Below are 21,657 nucleotides of genomic sequence, written 5' to 3' on the forward strand. Positions count from 1 at the left end.
CACAACTGTCTAGGGAACACACCATTTACTCCTTCTCTAGCAGATTGTAAGACACAACCTGCCTTTAAATGTCCATAAACTCCTTTCCGTCCCAACTTTTCTTAGGCTGTCAGGTACTGCCAACTCACTCAAAGGCTTTTTAGCATCCAGCGATACCACAACTGCCCTTCCTTTCTCCTAACTGACTTTTCTCTGAAATGTGTGTTTTCCTTTACGTTGTAAAATGCCTGCCTCTCCCTCACAAATCCAGCACGATCATGGTGTATCACATCCAGCACCAGTAATTCTGACATGTTGGCTAAGATATTCTTCATATCTTAAATTAACAGTGTAGTATATCTGTACAATGACTATTTCTCTGCATCAAAGTGTTAAGGATGTCTGTCAGCACTCTGCCCAATTGACCATTGAAATTCCTGTAAGACTCACTTGACAAACCGTCTGGGTCATGTCTTTGTTTGCCTTCAAGCTTCAGATAACCATCAACAGTTCATTTTGTGTTGTGTCTGCAACTAGTGTCTTCATCTGGTCCGGTAACATACTGGGGTGGTCTACCACTGAACAAAAAGTCATCGCCCTCTGATTAAAAGTCCTCATATTAGTTGTGTAACAAGTCTGCCTTGTCCTTCCTTCACATCAGTGATACTTTGTCCACTCCCATTTGTCATCACCCCTATTCCAGTTACTATTGAAAGTATCTTTCAGCTTCATAGCCAATAATCTGCCTAATTCATCTCCTTTTCAGTAATATGTCTTTTTGGCTGTCAGTATGTAATATGTTATTAATTTTAGTGTGTATAAAGGTAAGACAACAGTTATGCCCTACCTAAAGATGCAAGGTCGATTCTGGAGTCACTGTGCATTTTACGTACTTAAGGGGAAAATATGTAGGCATAGGAATTGAGCAGATAACACTGTGCCTCCCATAAGGAAGGTCTACCATGTTGACATAGAAAATTATATCTTTGACTCATGAGAATGCTTACAGGTTGACCACTTTGTTACTAGAGACAACACACACTCTCTCCAAGTGGGAATTTCTAATTGAGCAAGGATCAAGTCTCCTCATTTCCTCTTGTGGGTAAAGATTCTTTATGGTTCTTTATTCTTCCAGTGATACCCAGACTTATACAACAGTTCAGGAACAGCTCGTACAGCTTCCTAGTTCTGGATGACCTCAGCAAAACATGGCCTTGCACCTTCCACTAGAACAAGATCATCTTTTACAGAGAATGGATAATAATTTGCAGCACTCCAACAATGGGTTCTTCAGGTCTTTCATAAAACAATTATGGTTAGAATCGAGTTGAGGGCTATGGATAGCACATTCTAAAGCTGGATCACGCCATTGGAAAAGCCTTCCTCTACTACAAGCCCACTTAAGGTATAGGACTCCTAACAATTAGGATCCAGTGCAGCAAAGGTTAACCTGGCGCATAAGAATATTTTAGAGGCTAGAAGCCAGCCTAACTGCCGTATTTTGGATTTGCCATAATCTGGCAATCAGTGGATTTTGAAAGCACAGATACAAGACATTTCCATTGTATAAACAAGAAAACACAGAGGTCCTATCACCTCAGCTTTGTACTTAGCAGGAATAAAAGGCAAGCTCTTATAACAGAAGTTCAGTTGTGGAAAGTATGCCTACCAGACCTTGTGGACCTAACCCTCAAATGTTACACCTAGATTTCTAGCCTGGCGTGCCGGCACAGGTGTGAATCCTAAACAGATGGGCTTTTGACCACTGTCCCAGGCAAAGTTTTTACCTATTGCAGTTCAGCCCTTTTCCTCACCATTTATCTTTAGGAAGATGGCCATCCAACCTTAAATGATCAACGAGGTCTGCCACTTGATCTTGTCTTAACAGTAACTAAGAATCATTCTTGTGGGGGAGGAATTAGAAGACAAAGGACCTAACCTTCGTAGTTTGTTTGTACAATTTAAAAATGTAAGTGAGCTGGGCATATATAGGGTACTCATCTTATTGCAGTTCTCAATGCTCTTAGTCATTGTGCTCTCTTCTCTTAAAACAATTACCTTCAATCCCATTTCAGGATTCAGCAATGTATTTTGTTTATATCAATCTTAACTTCTTTAGATGTAGGTTTATGTGTATCGGCTGTGCTCTTCATTGATCTAGGCAACTGTCATATCACATAAGCAATCCATTGACAATACTTCCCTTTGGCACAAATAGTAATGGTGGGACTTAAGATAAAATAGGTGCAGTTCAGCCTGCTGAATTATAAAAAATTATAGCTATTTCAAAATCACAACTAGCCTTCAAGTGTGAAAAGAAGTCAAGGAGTCAAATGGCTCAGGTAATCTTGTATTTTTGTAAGTGGATGTGTTTTCTAATAAACCACTTTCTTTGATGTCTGGCCTGCAGGTTGTTTATTTTGGTGACAGCATGCGCTCAGATATCTTCTCAGCTCATCACTATAGTAACTGGGAGACTGTCCTAATCCTGGAGGAGCTGAGAGACGATGGTGACAAGGAGCAGGAAGAAACCAAGCTTAGAGCATTGAAGAAGAGAGTTAAATATGAGGTAAGAGATCTGTGCATCAGTTTTTCATGCAGTCATTCAGTCGCAAAATGGACCAGCCGTTCTTCATTTCTCTGCTGCTGTTCAGTCACATTCACAGCTCATGTGTCGGAGGCGCCTGATGGAAGTAAGTGCTGCCAACCAGGGTACTCCATCACAAAAATGACAGCTGTACTGTGCACCAAACTACAGAGTACATTATATTCTTTAACACCTGTAATACAGCAGACGGAATGTCAATCACGTATTCAAAGAGTATCTTGTCTACCAAACTCTAAATCGAGCCCTGAAATTATATTAACTTGAATCTCAAAAGTGCAAGTAATGGTACATGATAACACCTTTTAAGAGAGTTTGCATGGCCACCATAAGTATCTTTGTAAACTTGAGTGCATGTGCTATAGCTATCCTTGACTATCATAATTCATAAGTCATCAGAGTTGAGCCCAGAAGACATGAATTTTGAATCCTGGTTTCATCACTTGGACATTAACTCAGTTACTAGATATCATGTGTCAGAAAGTCTTCGATCAGTAAACCAAATCAAGCCAGGCTCCTTCCCACATCCATATATAATCTGTGTTCAGAAAAGCTGTTACAATAGCACGTGATTGGCCAAGCTCATTGGCAAATTTAAATCCGACTGCAAGGCCCAAAGCCTGAGAGAACTGCTCTGGCTGACCCTCCTCACTAACATCATCTTTTATGCATGCTATATCACTTTTAGGCAATAACCACAAATGCTCAACCCTACCTGGCTGAAAATGAACCACTTCAACCTACCTTCAGTAAGCAAGGACACACGGCAAAGCCAGGATCAAAACCAAAAAATGTAAAATTTAAAATACAAGGAGACACGTGGATGCCCTGATGCAAATCCAGGATCTGGAACAGCATCCCATGTGTAAAAAGCTCACCTAATTTCTCCTGCAAATCATAAAGGAGCAAAAGCCCCGCCTGTGTCCAATATGCATTTTCCATCAATAGAAATCCCCCACAAACCCATTCCCATGCCTTACTATTCCTTTCTACCAACCAGTTACTTGTGCACAATCTTGAATCTATCTTTACCCATTAGAGAACCCCTTGTACTGTGCTCTAGCGCTTCCTAGTTGAGTTCTGCTTTAAAAACCCAGCATGTATATATGTATAAGAACCAGCTCCCACAACAGCAGAGATGTACTTTAAAGTAAGCTGCTTACAAAGGCAGACCTCCACCATGACGCCTTTTTTGATGAACTTTTGCTTATAAATTATCAGTGTTACATGTGCACCTTCAGATGTTTTATATAGGTATTTTAGAGAAAATGTGATAGAATAACAGTAGAGAGTAGGTAGAAAGGAAAATAATTGAAATGGCACAGAGTGAGATCTCCAGGCATTATGAAATGGATACTGAAAGCCAGCTATGTGATTTTTTAAAACCACTCTACCCATGTGGCCACCCAACTCTTCAGTGATTTGCAGTGTTCTTATCATATAGAATTGCAGATGTTTGTTTAAATGTATATTCCATTGTATATTGTGTATCAGTATGAAGTACAACAAAGTAGTTCAAACCTAGAAGAGTAGTTTTAGGCTTAACCACTAGTGTGAAAATGAGTTGAACACCCACACTGGTCACCTTTTTGAGTATTCACAAACATTTTCAATACCCTTTCTATGCTTAACTGTACTTCTAAAATGCCATATTAATGATGCAAGTGTAAGTGGTGCAATAAATGAGGGAAAGCTGGCCAATGTTTTACATTTGTAGAAGAGTGGTAGGGATTTTCTATGCACAATTGTTCATAAAAGGAACACCTAAAACATTATAAGTTCTCTTGTGTTTTTTATTCTTAATCCTGTTGATTCTCCACAATGCTGAGACTTTGCAAGCCTTAGGTTTGGAAACAACAGACATACTCTATCAATGTATGTGACTACTCTACATTTTCATGAAGAAAATCTGAAATTCATGGGGAATTTGCAAATACGTACCTGACATTAAGAATATTCTTTACTGCATCAAAGTTCTTTCTTACTTTTGAATTTTCTGGTGGAGCATCAAGTTGGAACCCCAATTTTTCTCTGTTGAGTCATTACTAATTTTGAACTCTGTCCCTGGAAACCATTCATATGTTATCTTAGTTATCTTAACATGTTCATTATTCTTCTGGATAAACTTGCTGGAGCATGCCTCCACGATGGGATACTATCTGCTCTGTTGAACTGTGTCATATGTGTTGAACTGTGTAATATTTTACTTTTTAGCTCATTGCATAATTTTGGAATCTTTGTACTTCTACTCTGATTGCTTTGCACCAGTCCTAAAAAGCTTCTGTTGTGTTTGCATTGTCTGTCATCTAAATATTGCCTGTTGATGATCAGCACACCATCTTCTTTGATCCCTTTTATGTCAGATGCCTGTGACATCAGATTTGTGACATCTTTTGTGATAACCATTCCTAACACTCTTGCATGGCGCCTCAGTGCATCTATATCATATTTCATCAGAGGCGTCAGATATGATAGTGATCTTTTCACTGATATCTCTATTTACGGCCATGAGCTGGAGATTTACGACCAGATGTACAAAGCATTTGTGTGGTTGCAAACATTTTGATTCAGAATTCGCAACTGTAAGCTTGCTTTTTCGCAATGTACTAAACACATTTTGCGATTCGGGTACCGGGTTACCAAATTGCAAAATGGGTTTAGAAGGGCATATTGAATCGCTGTTTGAAAGGGGCATGTGTAGGGTGTCCATTCCAAATAGCAATTTGTTAAGGTATGTATCTATGTTTTGTGATCAAAATCTAAACATGGGCTGGGAAGCAATAACATAGAGTTCATAACTCTCTCTGGTCTGTCATTTACCTTGCCCTATCTTTGAGGGATGCAAGTGTCATGTGGATAACACCTACATTTATATTAAATTCTCGGAGGACTTTTCCATGTGATGAGACCTAAAGAATGTTGTGGTGGATTTTCAGTCATTGATGACAACCAACCCCTTACAACTTAACAGCTCAAAGACATGGGCCATCATTTTTTGGGCCAAGAGCAGATCTAAGATGACCACCCCCAGAGATCCAAAACATGTGAGTTGATCTTAATGTTGAGACTGTGAGATCCCGAGACAGTGAGAAATGTGGAAGTTACTTTTGACATTGCATCCCCATTGACTCCCCAGTACACAGCAGCTGCTTCTTTTAATTAGGAAACCCCAAACCCATTCTTTTTTTATGTTTTTTTAAATGTATTTATTTCATTTTCCAACATACACCATAAATTCATAAATCCAGTTATAGCACACAAGGTCCACATAGCACAACATAGCTTGTGGATATGAGTTGTCTCCTAGCACAACCACTGCCTTCCTCTCTCTTAGTCTGCTCTGAGCGCCTCTGCAGTTGCTTTGACCTCCGTAAGTTTCACCTCTCCTTCATCAACACCGCACCCCTTCTTGCGTATACCACGCTTTCTGCCCTCATGCATATATCCATTCCTGCTAGCCATGTCTGAACTCTTTGTTAAGTCAACATTGTTAGGGATTCCCCACTGAAGACATTGAGTGGTACACGGATGTATTCTGACCCCAAAATCCTTTATCAAATTGTGCACCAGTTCCCCAAAATAACTAGTATTGATTTTCTAATTGGTAGAATAGGACCTGGAAATTGCCCACAAAGTCTGTAGTCCATTTTACGTGTAGCCTACCTATGGTCGGTGCACATGCATGCCATGACGGGACAATGTTTTTGTCAGGGAATCCCTGTACCTTAAATTCACACTTTTATTTCTGGACTTTGGGTGCTTTTCTTTTATACCCTAGGTGAAAGGCTCCTCCTGGTGGTAGAACAATACAGCCACATTAGCTGCTGAAAAGTTCAAGCAGTACCACAGAGTCTCAGCACCACTTACATTACCACCCGGAACAGTTGTAATTTATCTGAGATAATATTTCTACCTGTTCAAGGCCCCACTGTCCATTACATTTGTTAGAGTGAATGGGTACAAACCCCAAGTGACGATCAGAATATTTTAACATAGCTAGGAGTTGTGGCTTTGAAAGTATGACGTAGCTTGAGGCGAGTGGGGAAAATGGGAATTAAGTACAAGTTGGGCAATTCTTGTGATTCACTACCTATAGGTAGCTGGTGATAAGTGAGGCATCAAAGTAGGTATTGGTGAAATTTAATGATCATTCTGTTTTATTCTGTTTGCTTTATATGGCTTTATGTCTATTGAACTCAGCAAAGTGGAAAGATATGACAAACAGTTAAATGTTAATCTCAGTCCGTACAATATATTGCTATTATTAAAGACAATAAAGCATTTGAAAAACAGAATTCTTACACAACTTTTATAAGAGCTTGTAGAGGTTAGGAGCATAGCACTGTCAGAGTGAAATCTGGGAGTGGGTCTGGTGAGGGTGAATGGGATTTAGGGGGTGAACGCTGGGACCACATTATATAAACATTGCATTCGAGCAAATGCAGAGCAATGCTCTTTGGCAGTGTTCCTGCTGCTTGTGTAACAAACCTTGGCGAAACCAATAGGTCCTACCTATGAATGACCTATTGACTTTATCAATGTTTTTTCATTTACGTTGTATAGTATGGTATGGTATGGCCTGTCATTGTTTAGTGTGGTATGGTATGCACTATTGTTACATAGTATTGGAATATCATGAACTGCCATTGCATAGTGATGGCATGTCACTGTATTGCATGTTATGGTATGGTTGGGCCTGTCATTGTATGGTAGGGAATTGTACGGCCAGTCGTGGTATAGTATGGTATGGTTTGTTATGCTATGGTAAAGTACGCGTATATCATGTTTAGTAGCTGTGACAGGGTGCTGGGCGCAGGCCCGCGGTGGAAGTACCCCGGGGGCACTGCACAGTTTACCAACGTCGTACAAGAAGAGGCGGTGTCGCAGGGGAACAGAGGACGCCCAGAGGAGTCGGAGATTAAGGGGGTTAAAAACCCCGTGAGTCCTGGAATCGGGACGCCGAGAGCATAAGTGGTGAAAGGAAGGGTGACCGCATCAGGAGGCGAGGACGGAGTTATAGAAGGTCACGGAGCAGAGAGGCCGGAGGAGTACCAAGACAGCTGTACGGAGGATTTGTGCACAGAAGGAGGAGGACGCACAGAGACCGGACACATTCAGGGGAGAACGTGGCCAGCCCAGGTACGAACCTCTCCATAAACAGGAAGAATGGGGAGGGGACGGGTGGTAGTACACCAAGGGGTCGCGGGGGAGGCGAAAAGAATCAATGAAGAAGTACACCCGGGGCACAATATAACAATGGGCACAGTATAATAATAATAGACACAGTACACCAATAGGCACTGTCAGGGAAAACAGCTGGTGAGGAAGTGGAAAGGAAAGAGAAGTACGCACGGGTATGAGGCACAGTATAACAAAGAGCAAAATCAAGGAAAACAGCTGAGAAAAAGGAAGGCGAGAAAAGGAAAGAGAAATGCGCTTTATACATAGAGAAGCGAGACAGCAACAGGACAAACTGCTGACAGAGAGAGAGAAGGATTTAACATAAAGAGTAAACCGTAGAACAGTCCAGAAAGAAGAACAAGTAAAACAGAAGGGTAAAGACTATAAAGACAAAGCAGTGAGACAGGAGACACAGGAGACAGACAAGAGAAAGAGAAAAGGCACAGGGAAAGATTAAAGATAATAAGAAAAGAAAACAAACGTACCTTCTAAACGGTCTCTTCTCTTCTTCCTCTCCCACATAAACTCCTGCACTGAGACGACCACCTACACAAGGGAAGAAAGAAGAAGGTACCACTCAAGGACTATAAACCTATGAAGAACTAACGACAATAATAAACTAAAGAAATGACAGTAATAGGAAGGAGAAAGAAATAAAGACATTTATAAACCCATCACTACGCTCGCAAGCCGTCTTTATTACTTAGGCCCTCATTCTGACCTTGGCGGAGGCCGCCCGCCAAAGTCCCGCCGTCAGGTTACCGTTCCGCGGTCGAAAGACCGCGGCGGTAATTCTGACATTCCCGCTGGGCTGGCGGGCGGCCGCCTTCAGGCCGCCCGCCAGCCCAGCGGGAAAGAGGCTTCCACGATGAAGCCGGCTCGGAATCGAGCCGGCGGAGTGAAAGCTGTGCGACGGGTGCAGTTGCACCCGTCGCGTATTTCACTGTCTGCGCAGCAGACAGTGAAATACATTTAGGGGCCCTCTTACGGGGGCCCCTGCAGTGCCCATGCCAGTGGCCCCGCGACCCCCCCTACCGCCATCCGGTTCCCGGCGGGCGGACCGCTGGGAACTGGATGGCGGTAGGGGGGGTCGGAATCCCCTCGGCGGCGCAGCTAGCTGCGCCGCCTTGGAGGATTCCAATGGGCGGCGGTACACTGGCGGGTGACCGCCAGTGTTGCCGGTCCGACCGCGGCTTTACCGCCGCGGTCGGAATGCCCATTGGAGCACCGCCGGCCTGTCGGCGGTGCTCCCGCGGTCCTCCAACCCGGCGGTCATGGACCGCCAGGGTTGGAATGACCACCTTAGTCTGTCACAGTAGCATTCACTCACATTTTGGAGCTCGCGAAGTGGCTAACATTAACAAAGCCAATTGGTAAGTGACATTTGTCTATGATTATAGCCATGTTCCACAGCTGCACTGCTGTGCATCATGGCTAAAAACATTGACAAAACCAATAGCTCTCATGGACAAGAGGTACTGGCTTTGCCTGTGTTTATTTCCGGATCAGTCTTTGAGTTCAAAGTTAAACATTTTCATCTTCCTTGAAGACATATCTGCATGGAGCATTAATCTGCTCTTGCTGCGCGGCTAAATTGTTCTTGATCCACAGAGGTCTATGGTGTTCAGATTATGGTTGTAAAACCGGGCTTAATAAAACAATTTCCCATGTCTGACACAATTGTCAATAAGTCTGTCTGTCTCCTGTGAGCTTTCACTCTGCTGGGGACCCAGACACACTTATCAATGGGCGAGATGGTGTAAAACGAAAAGGGAGACCCGGCTTAACTGTGGCCATCAACCACACGTTAGACAAGTGAACGTTTTTAATGCTGGTACGTGGCTGTTTTCCTCTGTGTGGCTTCCAATCCATTTGTACCACTTCTACATGAAAACTGAGGCTGTGTTTTTTAAATGAAAGTGGCCACATCCAAATGTGAGCCCAGCAAGGATTTAGGGCCAAATGTACGAACACTTTTTCCCATAGACACAGAATGGGTAAAAACCTTTGCTACATCTGGCCCTTAATTACTTTAAGTTCCATGAGGTATTTGAGAGCATTTCTATACGGGTCCTGCATGCGATGTGACACTTTGTATGACAGAGGTGGCAGTAACAATGGGCAAGACTCATGAGTGGTGTAGGGATAGGGCAAGCAATGAAGCAAGAGACAGAGACGAGGGAGAGATGGGAGACCAAGCAGCGAAAATAGGGGGTTCAACCAAAAAAAAGCTCCCCAAAGCGCAAGCGTCGGAGGTACACCAAGAAAGTAACTAATCAGTTGTTGATCTATGCTCCATCAAAGCAACAAACAGATGAAGAGGAGAAGATGGCCGGTTAGACGTGCCCTGCTACTGCTTCCGCTGTGAAGTGAAACACCCTGCCTCATCCAGAGTCCTGTGTGCCTCTGAGGGTCAAAAACTGAAGGCAGTGCATAATCTAAACTCTGTGCGATACTGGTGGCTGTGTGATTATCACTGTGACGGACCCACACTGGAGCCCAGCCGGTCTGCAGACACGGACGGCGCCGCAGCCTTTAGTTGTATTGGAACACGCTATGAGGCCTGAAGCAGCCGCCCATCAGAACCCCATGACGAAAGCACACAGGCTTCTCCCTAATGGTGCCCCGCCTCTGACCAGAAGGTAAGACATTAAAAGGAGTAATACTAGAAGGGGAACGGTGATTGCCGACTCTGTTCAACATTGCGACCAGCAGCACGGGAACTGCAATACGGTGACAGGGTGTTTAAAAATCAAAATCTCACTTCATCCTAGATCCCTGCTGGGACAGAGAGCTGCCACCTCAGGGGAGGAAGACAAGGTAGTGACCTGCTTGGTTGGGCAGAACAAGTTGAGCATGGTGTAAGTTGCATAGGCGTGGCTGTGCAAACAGCACAACTGTAGTATCGGTCTCTTGGGCCACACAGCAAACATGACTGAGGACTCATACAGGCATGCTGGTGTAGAAGAGACGAGAGCCCTGGCCACATAAGGAGGTACAAGTCATAGTACTGGTTCAGTGTGCAAGTGAGGCCCCTGCTAGGAAACAGATGCTTTCCTTTTGATGGCGCACAACTTACTTCAAACTTGTCAAACACGTAACACACAAAGGACTGGCAGGGAGAAGAGTTGCAAAAGTGAAAAACACAGAACTGTATCCTAACGGCAGAATTGGTGGCTCGTACAATAGAAATCACTTGCCACCTTGCCATCCCTGAGCTTCAAGAGACCGGTAGTTATGTATTCACTTGTTCAGGAGCACCAGAGAAGAGTCCTGTTGGGGCGGGGAATGGTAGTATTTGAAGGACATTAGATGGCTGGAAATAGGCAGGAGGCAAAACTGCAACTCCCCAAAAAATCACAGGAGGAGAGGAGGGGCTCCTGAATACATGCCCCCGACGACAGCTTTCTTTAACCCAGGTGGGATTTGCAGAGGGGAGCCTTTACTTACTAGAAACAACTGCAGAGGACATGGAAGTATAGACATGCTAGACACAGGGTAGCCCCAAGCACATGCAAGGGTGCAGAGGGATTGGTGGTACCTCAGTCGCTCCTACGTGTTATTTGATGCCAACTGAGCTGTTCCATCAAAATGAGCAAAGATAAAGCTAACAAAACTACACAAGCCAACACAGTCAGTCAGTACACGGGCCAGGATCTGGGAAAGCGGGAGCCAACACACGGAAAGAGGTCATCTGCAGAGCCTGAAAATCAAACCAGTGCCACAGCAGAAATTCTGGCGGCCATGTAGGGCACCAGAGCACTGCTGGAATCAAAAATAGATGCAATTGCAATAGATGTCAACCACCTCTGTCTGGATCCGGGGAAAGTGTCTGATAGGATGACAAACACAGAGGGTGATATTACAGCCCTCAAAAACGAAGTTAAGTCACTACAGACTACTATGGCAGAACTCAGGTGCAGTGGTCACAGATGGAAGAACACATGAAAGATGCAGAAGGGCGCTTATGCCGAAATAATATACTCCTGATGGGCTTCCTGGAATGAGCGGAGGGGCAATCTGCAGAACTGTTCTTGGAAGACTGGATAGCCAATACATTACAGCCAAAGGGTCTCTCCAAGTTCTTCTCAATAGAGCATGCCCATCGAGCTTTAGTGGCTCCCTCGCTGCTGGGTGCCCCGCCTCGTACCTTAATAGCACGCATGTTACACTTCAGAGATAGAGATACTATACTCCAACATGTACGTTTGCACCGCCACCACGGTTTGAGAATCAACAAATCCTAAAATTTCCTGACTATACATGTAGGGTGCAAGAAATCAGCAAAAACTTTATGCCAGTTAAAAAACTGATGAGAGAACACCAAATACGCAATAGTCTTTTATCCCAGGCAAGTTCAGGAAACAATATGACGTAAAGTCTCTTTTCATGACACCCCACAGGTGGCGATAGAATCCTATGAACGTCTATGCCTTACTACCAGCAGTCGAACCCAGGAATGGGGTGGAACATCAAGACAAGGCGAACGTCTGTCCAACAGAAACAAAGGGAAAACTCCCAAAATCGATGTACTCTCCACCGGAGGTGACACTGGGCACATCCTGGTACACCCAGATGGAAATTTACAAGCAGAATCATGGACTGTACCCCTACAGAACTCATCTACTAAACTCAACTACGAGAGATTTCAGACACTTTAAGTGATAGCTTAGAAGCTAGCTGATTGCCCAGCTGAAGCATAAGGTGGGTGAGAATTATCAGTAATGGGAATGGGTGTGAACCTCCATAGTGTAATACAACTTCTTAGACCTATTAAAATGATGGAAGTGAGGGGTACTGGATTCATAATCACCCCCAGTTGGTGGACCTCAGCCTATTTGAACTGTTATGAACTCGAAGGTAACTGAACTACAGCTTTGTTTGGTTTCATGGACGGGAGGTGCCGCAGAACAAACTTGGGAAATGGGGATCCCTTTGGGGATTCACGGAGGAGTTCGTCTCCAAGGCTGTAACTGCAACTGTAATAGCTTCATTCTATTTAGTGTTAATTATTTTTCTCTTCTTTTTTCTTCTCTTTGTTCAGTTTAATAAAAGGGTATAGAGGGAGCAAGGGTGGGAGATTTGGGCCAGTGATTGTGGGTTGTGTTTCCTGGTCTTCCTAATATTGCCTGAGGGAGGGTTAGGGGAGGGTATCATGGGGAAATGTTTGCATTTAACAAGGTTTTTTTATTGAATTACCTTCTGATACTAACTGGTGCTTTCATAAACTGCGACAATCAAAAGTTGGTTTTTGATTAGTCAAACTGCTAGGCCCATGTCTCCCATGCCAATTACAGGAACACATATAAATTCCCCACATGGAATGTGAGGGGACTTAAGAAACCCGAGAAGAGGGCCCAAGTACATGCATACCTTAAAAGATATGGGGTGTCTGTAGCATCCCCTGCAGGAGACCCACGTTTGGGGGGACTGCATTAACTATTTAAGGAGGAGATGGAGGTGGCAGATATATGCTACATCTTATTCTGGTTATGCCCGAGGTACCCTCATAGGGATAGCCCCAGGAGTCTCATTCTTAGACACATGTACAAGTGGACTCGAAAGGGAGGTATATCATATTGGCGGGCACACTAGATGGTCACAAGTTTTACTTCATAAATTTGTATGTGCTGAATTACAATGAAGGGGCATTTTTTGGAAGGATAACGTTAGTGGCGCATGACCATTTGGACACTGAGGTGATACTGGTGGGTGATTTCAACTGTGTCAACAGTGGAGAAATAGATAGATCCCCCTCCTCCCCACGACAAGATATCAAGCCAAATATGAGGGGAGCCCTTACGCAACGGCAGGCAAACAAAGATCTGGTAGATGCTTGGCGCATGCACCACCCACATGTACAAGCATACTTATGTTACACTGCAGTGGTTGGCACCCATAGGTAAACTGACTATTTTTCTGTCCCTTCTACGGTGCTGCACTGGACACATCCTATCCTATCACACCCTGGAATCCCCTGTTTGTCTACTTTTAAAAATTGTCTGTAGTTGGTAGGTTTTCATGGGTGGCGGCCGAGCATGGCCCAAAATTCCACAGCTACCCCTATTGCTGATCTCTCCACATCTCACTTTAGCATCTTTTGTGTCAAAGTCTCTTGGCCTACCCACACAAGTGATGTGCAATTTTTATTTGGAGACTTAGGAGAATTCTGTATGGTAGGAAATTTGTCTCCCTGCAGATTTCAGAAGTTTTTCTCACAGCAATATTAGGAGTTAGCCACACTCTGCTAGCCCACATGTAAAAAACAACACCCTTAAGAATCAAATGTCCTATTGTTTGCCTTTGGGATGGGCTGCTTTAGTCCACAGGGGAAAGAAAGACTGTTGAGGTTTTAAGGGTGAGGGTGGGCCAGATGTTAGGATGTGAAAGACTCACCTATTATTTTATCAAAAATATACATTTCTGCAGTACAGTGGGCTTTCTGACCCCTTTCCCCCTGGTTGGAGGCAGATCAGGGGTAATTACCCCCATATGCCTCTCAGGGTGATCATCAAGACTTTTCCGAATTACTTGTGGTGGCGGAATAGCCATGCCCATGCTGGGCAGCCCCCACCCCTATATTACAAAAAAAACCTGGCTTCTAGTGGGCTTTTTGTTCCCTCGGCAGGGCACAGGGGGCAAATTGGGGGTAATTAGCCCAGTCCACCCTCCCAGGGGAACAGAAAGATTATCTGTCTTGTTGAGGTGGGGCATGGCTATGCCCAAGTTGGCCAGCCCCTCCTGTATATTTAAAAAACAAATTAAACATTCCCTGGTGTCTAGTGGACTTTCTGCTCCCCTGGAGGGTAGGGGGGAGATTGGGGGTAATCACACCTATCTGCCCTCCAGTGGGGCAGAAAGACTGTCATTATTGTTTTTCGGGCTGTGGGCATGAACATGTCCATAATGGGCAGTCCCCACAGCTCATAACTATTCTTAAAAACAACCCTAAAGTCTAGTGGGCGTTCTGGTCCCCCGGGAGGGACAGATTGGGGGTAAATAACCCCATCTGCCCCCCAGGGGAATGCAGAAAGACTGATCTGCTTTGTGGGTGGAGGAAGCGTAAGCCCTTGCCCAAGGGGTTGTTCCCCCAAAATCCCTGGTGTTAATGAGTGGATCTTTGCTTGGGAATCACTCTTCTATGGCGATATCCAAACTGAGATCCACTCAGGAGAGAGATCATTGGAAGGGGAGATTCTCTCCTTTCCAACGATACCTCTCCCACCCTCTTCAATGCTTGGGAGGCTTAGAAACCCCTCCTTCCAGAGTACTGATGCAGTGAAAGTAAAACAAGCCTGTTGACTTGTTTTGCTTTCACTTTAGTGTAATGACGTCAGCGCGGCATGTGCACTGATCCGCATTACACTAAAGAAAAACATACTCTGCTCAGGAACGTTTTAATTGACTCCCTTGTTGCTCTGCATAATGGGGCCTTTTGGTGGCTCCCTGGTTTTGACCAATGGCCAACAAACGCACTGGGGAGATGGTGCAGGCCACACCTGTTAAGACCCATAGAACAGATCCTCTTATGGGGCTTAACTGTGGAAGCTTGCCTTCCACACAAAGAACAAGTATAAAAGATCCAGCAGCAGAGTGGGCTCCTGACCACACAGCTCACGCAGAGCTCAGGCACCAGAAGCGCAGGTGTCTCAGACATAAGAAACCTGTGCAGCTTCTCTCACATACACAAAGCAGGCGCAGCACTATCAGAAACAGTTCCGTCTTTCCACAAACAGAATAGGTATTAAAGTGACAATGGCAATGCAAGCTTGTGTCACTCGCACCAGGCAGCACCTGTGCATTATCAGTGCATGAGCCCTTAGCTACACAAATCAGTTAAAGCAACAGCAGCAGGCTTGTAAGCAGCCTTCACAGTCACAGGAAGTATAGCACAGCCAACAACACTGCAGCCTTGCACCCTGTCTCTTTCTCTCTCTCTCCCTCTTCCTCTATCGGTCCTTTTCTGTAAAAGATGTAGCTGTCAGTGTGCACACCTTTATGGCACCACATTGACTCCTATTTTTAGGGTGAATGTCATAGTCATTGTTTGATTCTGGTTGGCAAACAGTCACTTGTGACCTAATGGTTAAGGCCTAAGACTCTTCCTCTGAAGTGTATGGGTTTGTGTTCTTAGGCCTTGATTGTCACATGGCTGGTCAATAGTGGAGCGAGTCAATGAATATAGTGAAATATGTTTTTCCTCTTGTTTGGATGAAAAACTATCATTTCATTGCATTATGTTTCACAATATTAGTTTTTAAGTATATCATGCCTCAAAATTAAAAATGTCCTTTGTCTATCCCTCCCCCCTGCCTTAGACCTAATGTAGCTGTCAGTGTAAACTCCCCTTTGGAACTTCATTCACTTGTATTTTTGAGCTGAAAGTCATGGCTGTGATTTGATCCTGGTTAGCAAAGAGTCACTTGTGAGCTAATGGTTAAGCTCTCAGACTCTCACTCTGAAGGTTAATGGTTTGCGTCTTTCGGTTTTGATGGCTAAGAGGCTGATAAATTGTAGAGTTTCAATGTTCAATGAATATAGTAAAACATGCTTTTCTTTTGTGTTGATTGACAACTATATTTTCTTACAACTATGTGTGACAATATTAGCTTTTATATATATCATTCCTCAAGGCTAAAACCATCTATTGCCCATCCCTCTCCCCCTTCTATCAGACCTACGTGGTGAATGAAGTAGCCACCACTGTAGATTTTACTTCATCACCACAATGACTCGTATTTTAGAATCAAATGCCCGGGTTAAGTTTTGATCCATTTGTGTATAAGTCCCTTATGGATTAATGGTTGAAGGCTTGGAATCATGAGCCGAATGTTAAGGTTTATGTCTTGCTGGTTCTATGGTCAAATCTGGTCATATTATAAAGAGGTTCAATTAGTATAGTAAATTATATTTTTCTTTTGTATTGCGGGACTTCTATATTTTCTTGGCATTATGCTGACAATATTAATCTTAATGTATTTCATGCCCCAAAGGTAAAAATAGTTTCTGTCTTTTTCTCACCTCCCCAGAACTCATCTTTGAATGATGTAGCAGTCTGTTTGGACTCCACTATGGCTCCACATTTGCTTGTATATTTAGGTCACATGTCCTGGTTATGATTTGAACAGTTTATCAGAGGGTCACTTGTGGCCTAATGAATATGGTCTTAGGCTCCCACTCTGAAGGATGAGAGTTCGTGTCCTGCTCTGTTGATGGCCCTGTGCCTGGTGAATTGTGAAGAGTTTCATTGTTCAGTGAATGTAATAAAGCATGTTTTTGGTATTGAAGGACAACTGTATTTTCTTAGCACTTTATCTCACAATGTTAACTTATAAGTATATGACGCATTCACTGTGAAAACAACGTATTTCTCTCTCTCTACCTTTCCTTAGACCTATTCTGTGAATGTTGTAGATGTCACTGTAGACTCCCCTACAGAACCGCATAGACTCAGACTTATTTTTTTTTTGTTGAATGTCATAGTTATGTTTTTATCCATTTAAGTAAAGAGTCACTTGTGGCCTAATGATTAAGGTCTTTATGGTCATTTGTCTGCTCTATGGTCTGATCATTGGCATAGAGTACCAACGTTAAATGTGTGTACCACAATATATTTTTCATTTCTGTTGATGGGCAGCAATATTGTCTTCATGCTATATCTGACAGTATCTGTTTTTAAATATATCATGCCACGAAGATAAAAAAAAACATTGTCTCTCACTCTCTCTTTCACTCTCTGGCCCCTTCTTCCATCCATCCTAATCTCTAAATGATGTTGCTGTGCATGTACACTTTTATGGCATCACATGGACTCATATTTTTATGGTTGAATGCTATAGATATGATTTGATCAAGCTTATTAAAGAGCCACTTTTGTCCTAATTCTTAAAGTATTAGAGTCGATTTGGATATTGGCGGACGGGTTACTCTATCGCAACAGTGACGGATATCCTGTCTGCCAATATCTAAATCCTGTTATTTACATTTGGATTTAGATTTGTGCGGAAAGGATATCCGTCACCATTGTGATGGAGTAATCTGTCCACCAATATCTAAATCAGGCCCTTTGTCTTTCACTCTGAAGTTCAATGGCTTGAGTTTTGCGGGCTTGATGGACATGTCTCTGTTTAATTGTGTAGAGTTTCAATAAATATAGCAAAATAGTTTTTTTATTATGATTGATGGTCAAGTATATTTTCTTTGCGCACTCATCTCATAATATTATCTTTTAGGGATAACATGCCCACAGATAACAGCAACTTTTGTCTCTTTTTCTTGCCTCCCAAACTACCAGTGAATGATGTAGCTGTTAGTTTGCTCTCCCTTATGGCACCACATTGACTCATATTTTTGGGTTGGATGTCATAGTTATGATGTGATCTAGGTTTTGTTTGCGGAGACGCACCCGGCCATTGTCGTCCCACTACAAGTGGCCAACAAAATCAAGCAAGTCCCACAAGAAAAAGAAGGAGTCGAAGGGGTGTTCGACTTCACTGTGCAAGTCTTCAGATGAGTCACAGGGCTGTTAGCACTGCAAGCCTAGCTCTGTGGTGGAGCCTATGTGCTGGGACCACTCCACTCCACCCTCAGTTTCCAGTAGCCAGAGTGACCCCTGCACAGCGAAAAGAATGTCATGAGGCCGTGCACCTCATCTTAGGGTGTCGTGACTCTAGAGGAAGGGACCCCTACTGGTTTCTGCTGACCATTTTGATCCCAGAGATCAGTAACAAATCCGGAGCAGCACTGGTCGAGAAACCATGACCTTCCCTAACACCCACTGCACCCCCATTGGTGGCACCACCCCTCATCATCATTTCTGACTCTGACATGGAGCCGGAAGCATTATCCAATGCCGGTTCAGGCTAAGGGCAGTCTCCCCATGTCAGAGCCAGTGCCTAATTTCTACTAGAGGTTTGGATTGAATGATGATTGGGAGGGGTTCTACAGACCCTTTGGTTACCAGCCCTTAGAATACCCCAAGGACACCTTGTATGAGGATCCGGCAGATGCCAGTGGCCTGTACACCTCCTTTGACACCGGCCTGGTCTCTCCACCTTCAGTGGCTACAGAGGAGGGTGCCTCGTTCGCCATGTTGGTGAGGCGCGCAACTGAGGTCATGGACCTTCAATTGCCCTGAGTGGCCATCAAGAAGAATGTCTTGATGGAGGTGCTTCAACCAGAAATTACTCCATCTGAACCACTTCCCCCCTTCAATGAAGGCCTCACTGACTTACTGTTCCAGGCCTGGTCCAAGCCCTTCACAGGAGCTTCTGTGCACAGGACAATGGCATGCGGCCATCGCCTCGTCCCCAGGGCCCACAGTTTCCTCACCCTGCACCCCACCCCTGAGAGTTTGGTGGCCCAGGCTTCCATCTCCAAAACCAACCCCGGCATGTTCCCTACACTCCACCAGATAGGAATCCAAAAGGCTGGATACCTTTGGTAAGAGGTTCTTCTTTTCTGCCAGCCAAGTACTGCGGTCGGTGAACACCACATTCTTCTTGGGCCAATAATCCCATACAATCTGTGACTCGGTTGTGCAAGTGCTGCCTATGGTTTCAGAGGATACCTGAGGCATACCCCTTGTAAGCATTTGCTGACAGTAGAGGTGCAGCCCTGTTTGCCATACAATGTGGGCTTGACACAAAAGTCTCACTGGGCAGAGCAATGTCTTTGTTGGTGGCTCTTAGGCACCACACCTGGATGGGAACACTTCTTTTTTGGGAGATTTCCAAGCCTCGCTCATGGACATGCTCTTTGATGCTTCCCATCTGTCTGGAGAGAAGGGAGGCTCAGTGCTGGAGTGCTTTAAGGACAGCAGGGCTACAGCCAGGTTCTTGGGCCTTTCCGTGGCCCCTAGCCAACCCCAGTGCGCCCTCCATCGCTTTGGTGGCTACAGAAGAAGCTTTCAACCCCATCTCTGCACTCCAACCACAGCCATAATGTTCCCCAATCTTTTTGTGGCCTATGCCGCAGTTCCCACAGAATACAGGGGACAGGTAGCTAGAAGTGAGGCCAGTCCAGCACCCTCCACTGCAGCATTCAAACCATAACCATCATGGGCATCCAGTGCACCACTGCAGGTCAATAAGATCAGACTTAAGGGTTTTGCAGCTCGCCCAAAGGGGTTACTCCCTCCCCTTTGTAACCACCGTTTCACCCATGCCAACTACCTATGACAGACTGACAGGGGACCAGGTCTATATGATCTGTTAGGAAATGCTGGCTCTCTTGGCCAAGGGAGCCATAGAGAGGGCAGTGTAATCAGAAGTAGGTCATGGTTGTTGTTGTCGCTCTTTCTGGTGCCCAAGAAGGTTGGAGTCCTTCATCTTATCCTATCCTAGACCTGTGCCTTCTCAACTTCTTCTTGAAAGTGGGGAAATTCAAAATGCTCATGCTTGCGCAAGTCCTGTCTACCCTGGAGACAGGTGACTAGATCGCAATGTTGGTCTTACAGGACACATATTTCCACATCCCTGTACTGCCTGCCCACATACATTAGCTGCAAGTCACGATGGGCCAAGAGCACTTTCTGTTTGCTGTGCTCCCCCTCGGCCTTACCAGCTCCCCTAGGTGTTCACAAAAGTGATGGCAGTGGTTGCAGCTTCTCTGTAGAAGTCAGAGGTTCCAGTCTTTCCCTGCCTCGATGATTGGATGTTGTAGGTGGCTTCTCCCTAGGCAGTTGTATCCCACCTCCATACTACGGTGAACCTCGGGCACTCACTGGGGTGCACTCTCAACAAGCTGAAGTCACACCTGGCACCCTCTCAGATGCCCCCTTTCACCGGATCTGTTCTGAATATATGGCGGTTTTGGGCTGATTTTCCTGATCAGCGAGTCCAGGATATTCAGGCTATGATGCTGATGTTTCATCTTTTATCTTGGATTTTTGGGAGACTGACTCTGAGGTTGTTGGAGTTCATCGTCTCCTGCATCTTGCTTGTTATTCGTGCCCATTGGCATATGCGGGCTCCGCAGTTGGACCTGAAGGCCCGTTGGGCTCAGCATCAGGGATGTCCCTCCGACATGGTCCAGATCTTGGAAGGAACCATGAAAGGTTTGCATTGGTGGCTGTCGAACAGCTATTGGATCAGTGGCAAGCTCCTAACTCTCTTCAACTGGAGCTAACTGTAGTGACAGATGTTTCAGCCCTAGGATGGGGGCAGCCACCTAGGAGAGGTGGAGATCAGAGGACTCTGGTCTCTACCACAATCCAAGTTCCACATCAACCTGTTGGAGCTTTGGGCGATCCGTTTGGCATTGAAAGCCTTTCTTCCTTCATTCAGGGGATGGCTGGTACAAGGGTTTAGGGACAACACCACCGCCATGTGGTATTGAAGCAAGCAGGGCAAGGTGAGGTTCTGGACTCTTTTTCAAGAGGCACTGAGCCTTTGGATGTGGCTGGAACACCAGGACATATCCCTATTTATTCAGTATCTGGCAGGCTCTCTGAAAGTCAGGGCAGACAAACTCAACCGTCAATGCCTAGTGGATTATGAATGGCATCTCCATCTGGAGGTTGCGCAAGGCCACTTTCAAGAGTGGGTAGAGCCTTGGTTAGGTTTGCTCACCACTGCTGAGAATACACAGTGTCAGCAGTTTTGCACTCTGGAGTTTCCAAGGCAGCTCTTGCTCAGAGATGCTTTATGTCTCATGGGGAGCTCCTGTCTCCTGTGCGCCTTTCCATCATTACTACTCTGATCCAGAGTTCTCAATAAGATTAGGAACGATCGGGCCCAGGTCATTCTTGTGGCTCTGGATTGGGTGTGGAAAATCTAGTATCCGGAGCTGTTGAGAATGAACATCGACCTCCAATCAGGCTGCCTCTTCTGGAGGATCTTCTGTTGCATCAACAGGGAAGAGCTCTGCACCCAAACCTGAAAATGCTTTGC

At 44.7% G+C, this 21,657-nt stretch overlaps 1 protein-coding gene across 5 annotated transcripts in view; it reads left to right on the forward strand.

The window, feature by feature from the left end:
- Positions 1-21,657, forward strand: part of NT5DC1 (5'-nucleotidase domain containing 1) — a 999,625-nt gene that overhangs the window by 813,216 nt on the left and 164,752 nt on the right. For all 5 annotated transcript variants that reach the window (XM_069234556.1, XM_069234559.1, XM_069234557.1 and 2 more), the window contains one exon: positions 2,390-2,548. In XM_069234556.1, the coding sequence (XP_069090657.1) occupies positions 2,390-2,548 (159 nt within the window). The remainder of the gene's footprint in view (positions 1-2,389; positions 2,549-21,657) is intronic.

The sequence above is a fragment of the Pleurodeles waltl genome, chromosome 5 (genome assembly GCF_031143425.1).
Source record: "Pleurodeles waltl isolate 20211129_DDA chromosome 5, aPleWal1.hap1.20221129, whole genome shotgun sequence".
NCBI classification, from domain to species: Eukaryota; Metazoa; Chordata; class Amphibia; order Caudata; family Salamandridae; genus Pleurodeles; species Pleurodeles waltl.